Genomic DNA, 7,748 nt, shown 5'->3' on the forward strand with positions numbered 1-7,748 from the left:
GCGCTCCCTCGGCACTGATCCTCCGACAGTGCAGCGCTCCCTCGGCACTGATCCTCCGACAGTGCAGCGCTCCCTCGGCACTGATCCTCCGACAGTGCAGCGCTCCCTCGGCACTGATCCTCCGACAGTGCAGCGCTCCCTCGGCACTGACCCTCCGACAGCGCGGCACTCCCCCGTTTTTCCCATTATTGATGTATTGCCACAATAGGTCCACATAAAAATATTGCAAATGGATTTTGTTACAAACTTTTTACCTCAAAGTATCCATCTTCATCCTCCTCTTCCTCTTGATCCTCATTCTCTTCCATCATCTCACTGCTCTGTTCCACTGCCATTTCTTCCTCTGCTGGTCTATCCATCACCAATTCAGCTTCTTCCTGCTCTACGGGGATTCCACCATTGGACATATGGGAGTCCTGGCTCTGGTTCGATATTGTACTCAGCCTCTTTTCCTGTTGAGAATGAAAATCAAGCACTCTTTATATTTTACTCTCAATATCTTTACATCTAATCTTTCAAACCTATATCTGTCCCCCTTTCCAACATTCCAGCTAACCTCAACCTCTCCCCTGCAGACCTCACACCTCTCCACCCAGACAAAGGTTCCAGCCCTACCTGAGCAACCACCAGGATGTGCAGACTCACTAAATACCCCCATCTTTCTCAATGGCGGAGCCCACATGGCCATAATGGCTTGACAAACAAAATTGAAGAGAGATGGGAGGAGTGCTGTAGCCTAGCAACAGCACCTGGACTGTTGGTTTCTATTTGCCACGGACTTGGAAGCTATTGGCAAGAGGAAGAACCTCTCACTCTCTCAGAGACTAAATATAAACTTTAAAGAAAACCAGCTGCAGATATTTCACACAAGTATTTTCTAGGAATCAGAGCACTTTCTGAAATCAGCTTTCAGAGTTAAGGCAAAGATACTGAACTGTTAACTCCACCAATGCCCTGTATGAAACTGACCTCCCAACTGAACTGAGAGGTTCTTACTGCTCTGCCACCAACAGCAATTTGTCAACAGGAAAGCCAATGAACTGTGAGAAATCAACTCATTATTTCCCCTAATAGAGGGATTGAGTTCAAGAGCCATGAAGTTAAGCTCCAGCTATACAAAAGCCTGGTTCGGCCACATCTGGAGTATTGCGTCCAATTCTGGTCACCTCATTACAGGAAACATGTGGAAGCTTTGGAAAAGGTGCAGAGGAGATTTACCAGGATGTTGCCTGGAATGGAGGGAAGGTCTTACGGGGACAGGTTGAGAGAGCTAGGGCTTTTCTCTTTAGAACGACGAAGGATGAGAGGTGACTTGATTGAGGTGTACAAATTGATCAGAGGTATATACATAGAGTAGACAGCCAGAGACTTTTTCCTAGGGTGGAGGTAGGTTTTACGAGGGGGCATAGTTTTAAAGTGAAAGGAGGTAGATATCGGGGAGACATCAGAGGTAGGTTCTTTACTCAGAGCGTGGTCGGGGTGTGGAATGCATTGCCGGAGAGGGTAGTGGAGTCAGCCTCATTAGGGGCATTTAAGCAGCTATTAGATAAGCATATGGATGATAGTATAAGGTAGCGGTGGAGGTTAGATGGACCTTAGGTTTCGGGTAAAAGTTCGGCACAACATTGTGGGCCGAAGGACCCGTACTGTGCTGTACTGATCTATGTTCTATGTTCTAACTTTGGACTGTTTTGATCCACAAGGGATTTTGTTTTCCCTAACTTTTTTTCCCCCCAACCATAATAGCTCTGCAGAGCTGTGTTCTCATGGTTGAATGCTTGAGTGTAAAGGAATATTGTTTAATTCTGAATGGTAACTTTGTTAATAACCAGTTTTGCTACTTGTTCAAAAGAATAGCCTCAATAAATTATTTATTTTTGAGTTTGTTGAAGAAAATCTTGTCAAAGTCCATTTTACTCCAAACAACTATAACAAAGAAAAGATTCTTTGAAAGTAGAGTCACAGGTAGACAGGATAGTGAAGGCAGCATTTGATATGCATTCCTTTATTAGTCAATGCATTGAATACAGGAGTTGCGATGTCATGTTGTGGCTGTACAGGACATTGGCTCGGCCACTTTTGGAATACTGCATGCAGTTCTGGCCTCCCTGCTATAGGAAAGATATGGTGAAAGTTGAAAGGGTTCATTTACAAGAATGTTGCCAGGTTTGGAGGGTTTGAGCTAAAAGAAGAAGCTGAATAGGCTGGGGTTATTTTCCCTGGAGCATCAGAGGCTGAGGGATGACTTTGTACAGGTTTACATAAAGTCATGAGGGACATGGATAGGGTAAACAGGCAAGGTCTTTTTCCCAGGGCGGGCCAGTCCAAAACTAGAGGGCATAGGTTTAAGGTGAGAGGGGAAAGATTTAAAAGGAACCGAATGGGCAGCTTTTCCATGCAGAGGGTGGTGTGTGTACGGAAGGAGCTGCCAGAGGAAGTGATGGAGGCTGGTACAATAACAACATTTAAAAGGCATCTGGATGGGTTTATGAATAGGAAGGATTTACAGGGATATGGGCCAAATGCTGGCAAATGGGACTAGATTAATTTTGAATATCTGGTCAGCATGGACGAGTTGGACTGAAGGGTCTGTTTCCGTGCTGCACACCTCTATGACTTTATGACTCCAAATACAAGATTTATACTTTGATGCAGCTCAGAGTGTCTGGGGCTTAATTACAAACACACCCATCCCAACAGAATAGTGACACCAAAACAGCAAGACATGGTTGAGAGTACAGGATACTGCACAGGCTATGGGGCACTGAAAACATTCCAGCACTTGCACTGCAGACCTCAGGGCTCAGGTACATAATTCTTTGAAATTTGTATCACAGGCAGATTAGGGTAGTTAAGAAGGCATTTAGCACACTTGCCTTCATTGCTCAGGCCATTCAGTACAGGAGTTGGGGTGTCATGTTGAGGTTGTACAGGATGTTGGTGAGGCCTCTTCTGGAGTACTGTGTCCAGTTCTCGTCCCCCTGTTACAGGAAGGATATTATTAAACTGGAGCAGGTTCAGAAAAGTGTTACTAGGATCTTGCTAGGAATGGAGGGTTTAAAATGTAAAAATAGACTGGAAAGGCTGGGATTTTTTTCCCCTGGAGTGTAGGAGGTTGAAGAGTGACCTTATTCAAGTTTATAAAATAAGGGCATAGATCATGTAAATGACAAGGTTCTTTTCCCTAGGGTGGGGGGAGTTCAAAACTAGGGAGCATACTTTTAAGCTGAGAGGAGAAAGATTTTAAAAGGACATAAGGGGCAACTTTTTTTAAAAGCAGAGAGTGGTTCATGTGTGGAACGAACTGCCAGAGGAAGTAATGGATGCAGGTACAGTTACAATGTTAAAAAGACATTTGGATAAATTCATGAATTGGAAAGGTTTGTCAGAATATGGGCCAAGCGCAGGCAGGTGAGACGAGTTTGGTTTGGGAAGATGGTTGACGTGGACTGGTTGGACCAAAGGGTCTATTTCCATGCTGTATGAGTCTATGATTCCGTGACTCTATGACTTGTGCTTCAGAACTTGCGTCACCCTTAGCTAAACTGTTCCAGTATAGTTATAACACTGGTATCTACCTGACAATGTGGAAAGTTGCCCAGGTATGTCCTGTACATAAAAAGCAGGACAAATCCCAAACAGCCAATTACCGCCCCATCAGTCTATTCTCGATCATCAGTAAAGTGATGGAAGGTGTCAGTAACAGCGCGATCAAGCAGCACCTGCTCAGCGACACCCAGTTTGGGTTCCGCCAGGGCCACTCAGCTCCTGATCTCATTACAGCCTTGGTACAAACATGGACAAAAGAGCTGAATTCCAGAGGTGAGGTGAGAGTGACAGCTCTTGACATCAAGGCTGCATTCGACTGAGTGTAGCATCAAAGAGCCCGAGCAAAACTGGAATCAATGGGCATCAGGGGACAAACTCTCCAGTGGGTGGAGTCATGCCTGGTACAAAGGAAGATGGTTGTGGTTGTTGGCGGTCCATGAAATACAGAAGAGGACAAATCAGCCCATCAAGTCTAGTCCTACATTCAACAAGATCACAGCTGATCTGATATTCCTCAACCCCACTTTCCTGCCTTCTTGCCAAAGCCTTTGATTCCCTTACCGATTGAAAAATCTATCTCAGCTTCCACCTCGGTGAAAGAATCCAGAAAGGAGATCGGAGAACAGAATGTTTTGCAAAGCAAACAGAACATCACATGACATTCTGTCAAAAGGTCCCACTGAAATGTCTTTTCCCAATTTTCTTTCCTCCACATAAAACACCTTTTTTGTTTTATCTGTCTACCTGCATGGCTGCAGAGGATTTAAAACAGGATTAGACTTTAACTGGTAGAGTTGTGTGCTAATAGTTCAGAGGTTTGTTCATCTGCTGCTGGAACGTATTTATTTGTAATGAACAGTATTTCTTGTTAAGTGCAAGAAACTGGTCAGTGTTTTCTGTTAAATTAATCCCAGCAGACAAGTTTATTGAGGACTTTGAGAACTCTAAGTAAATTCATAAGACCATAAAGTATAGGAGCAGAATTAGGCCATTCAGGCCATTGAGTCTGCTCCGCCATTTGATCATGGCTGATATGTTTCTCAACCCCATTCTCCTGCCTTCTCCCCGTAACCCTCGCTAATCAAGGACCTGTCTTAAATGTATTCATTGACTTGGCCTCCACAGCCCTAATTGGCAATAAGTCCCACAGTATCACCACCCTCTGGTTGAAAAAATTCCTCATTTCAGTTCTAAAGGGTTGTAGAACTTTGAAAAGATGCTGGTCTAGACACGAAACCTCACTTGTTGAGAATAAAATTGGTAAGAGAGACCACCATACCCATACGCCTTGGAACTGAATGCACTGACCTGTGGTTGTGGTGAGTCAGGTAAAGGCGGCTGGACCTGGGCCTTCATAGTGAGGGCTTCTCCCCTTCTTTCTTCAATCGCCTGTTTCATCACTTTCAACTCACTGGGGTGTGGTGTTGCCCTGCGTTGTAACCGACCCTAAAAACAAGCAGAAAGATGCCAGCGTTTACAGTAGCCTTTTGGACAGGAAGTGCTTGCTCATAGACAGCATGACTAACACAGACACACCAACAGAGACTGGCAGTGCAGAGACACAGCGACATGTGCCTGTAACGTCTATCCCCAGACTGGTATAAACTGCACTCCCTCCCCTCAGACTGGGTGACCTTGCACACTGTACGACAACCACCAGCACAAAGAGGCCCTGTGAGACCTACCCCTAAACCCAAGACCAGGGAATTCTGCAACCATCATCCCCCTTCAGGAAACACTGCAAACCCAAGAAACTCACTCGTCTCTCTGCCTCTTCCTCGTTCTCCTCGTCATCCTTCAGCTCCTCCTGGAACTGGATCACACTGACCCGGTTCAGATTGGGCTCTGTCCAGCCCTCATCCAGGCTGTCATTCAAGAGATTCTCTGCAAGAAGCATGAATGGAATCAGGGTCTAAATGTACTCATCAACCAAGAACCGATTTAATAACTGCACCAATTTGAAAAGTGACACAGATACTAAAATGAAGATGTTTATTAGAGAACGAGCCAAGAGCCTGTCACTGTTAGACAGCACCTTCCAAACCCATGACCACTTCCATCTAGAAGCTCAAGGGCAGCTGACACATGGGAACACCACCCCCTCCATGTTCCCCTCTAAGTCACTCAACAACCTGACTTGGAAATATATTGCTGTTCCTACAGTGTCACTGGGCCAAAATCCTGGAATTCCCTCCCTCAAGGCATTGTGGGTCAAGTGCAGCAGCTCAAGGCGGCAGCTCATCCCCACCTTCTCAAGGTGCAATTAGGGATGGGCAATAAATGCTGGTCCAGCCAGCAACACCCATGGCCCATCAGTGAATTAAAGCACAGCTGAACCAGCCTACACAGTTACTTGTTCACATCAACCCGGAGCTGAAGTGAGCCACATTTTAGATAAACTTCTTACTAAGGGTTAGCTGTCCACCCTGTGTATAACTGTCAAGTGAGACAACGTCCAGGGCATTTCAGCATTTATGTGCGTGTGGAGATTATTATCAGGAGCAGCTGAACAGCAATGCTAGGCATATGAGAATCAGGAGGGAGAGCAGCCACTAATTTTCTAAATGAGTCGATATCCAGATCTTACCCAGACTGGGGGACGGCTGCTGTGGTAGGAGGTAGCAGGTCAGGACCTTCTCACCAGTTTTCTCGTCGTCCTCAGTTTGGAACTTCAGCATTGGCTGCGACTGATTCTCAGCCAACCACAGAGCCTTCAGATTGAGGTTCGTGAGGGCAAAAGGCAGGTTGATCAGCCTGGGGAAAGATCACAGGGTGAGGAGACACACACAACACCAAGGAAGATTGGGCACAACAGGACAGGGGTGGGGGTACCACAGGATGGGGGATTTTCGGAGGAGTGGAGAGTGAATGAGTTGGGGTCTGGTTGCACAGGAAGGGGAGGGCACTATGGGACTCTACTGTACAAATTCACCAAAGAAACAAAGTTGCTCACTGTCATCATGCACTGCTGATCTCAACATAAATTCCAATCAGTAACTTTGCATTTTATTTTACTTGTCTCTTAGTCATTGGTCTTCAAGTTCTTTGGCAGCCACAATCTGAAGCATCTCTGTTTTAAGTCTTATTCTGGGAATATTCTACATTTTCCAGTCTAGTCCAATGAAGCTAAGACCTCAACTTGCACATCTGTGTCTGTCAAGACCACAGGTACTCGTTTTCACGTGACCTGGACAATTGTTCTGTTGTACATGATCACTTTCTGATGTAAGAACCACTCCTAGATCTACTACCAAAACGGAGACAGCGTTTCACCCACTCCACACTCTCATTGTGCTAATTCAGAGTCCTTGCTTCTTAATCAGTGCGCTAAACATTCAGCCAATATTTATACATGCTTGCTCCTTTTCCAGTATATCCCTCCAATTACTACTTCTCTCTGAAATATATTCTCCCATGGCTATACCATGAACCATTGACTGCTACCAGCACCCACCTCTTGACTGTAACTGGTGCCCATCCCTTGATCATGACCACTGTTCACTTCCTGACCAATCACATTTTGTTCCTCAGGACCTTATTCACCATTCCTCAGCATCAGTGGGTTAACATCCTGGAAACCCATTCCTATCAGCATTGCATTTGTCCCAACAGCCCAAGGGCAGCGGTGGTTAATGAGACAGCTCACCATCACCTTTTCCAGCTCAATATGGAATGAATCCTGGCCCACACAGCACATCACAAAGATCTCAGTTCCCACAAAGAAAAGGAAATCGTACGTTGGCAAACTGACAGCAGCTTACTTGTCACTCTTTACAACAAGTACAAGGATTAAGAACATAGAACAGTACAGCACGGTACAGGCCCTTCGGCCCATGACGTTGTGCCGACCTATTATCCCACTCTAAGATCAAACTACACAATTGCAGCAAGTGGCTATGCACAGAGCTGGAACCAAGCTTAAGACATTTTATACTTATTTACAGAATTGCAAATTACAAACATATACTTTCTAACATAACAGCAATTATCAGTCTATTTACAGGGGCTCAAGTAATGGCCACCCACCATGTAATTAAAGACAACAGCTATGCAATTAAGGAAAGCTCTGCACATTCACAACGCAGTGACGCCGCCCTCCCTCTGGCTCACAGGTGTTAGGAAGGGGCAGTCGAACCGCTCTGACAACTAAAATCCAGTTTACGGGCCAGCGTGCAACTCCGCGCTGCCTCCAGTTTACG

General features: G+C 45.5%; 1 protein-coding gene across 1 annotated transcript in view; it reads right to left on the reverse strand.

Annotated features, from left to right (window-relative positions):
• scrib (scribble planar cell polarity protein) overlaps positions 1 to 7,748 on the reverse strand; it is a gene marked incomplete at its 3' end in the record, with an annotated part of 101,927 nt that overhangs the window by 65,872 nt on the left and 28,307 nt on the right. Inside the window, exons 10-13 of the mRNA XM_048617339.1 lie at positions 6,137 to 6,303; positions 5,309 to 5,433; positions 4,858 to 4,995; positions 255 to 452 (exon numbers count right to left, since the gene is read on the reverse strand). Of these exons, the coding sequence (XP_048473296.1) occupies positions 255 to 452; positions 4,858 to 4,995; positions 5,309 to 5,433; positions 6,137 to 6,303 (628 nt within the window). The remainder of the gene's footprint in view (positions 1 to 254; positions 453 to 4,857; positions 4,996 to 5,308; positions 5,434 to 6,136; positions 6,304 to 7,748) is intronic.

The sequence above is a fragment of the Rhincodon typus genome, chromosome 2 (assembly GCF_021869965.1).
Source record: "Rhincodon typus isolate 14 chromosome 2, sRhiTyp1.1, whole genome shotgun sequence".
Taxonomy (NCBI): Eukaryota; Metazoa; Chordata; class Chondrichthyes; order Orectolobiformes; family Rhincodontidae; genus Rhincodon; species Rhincodon typus.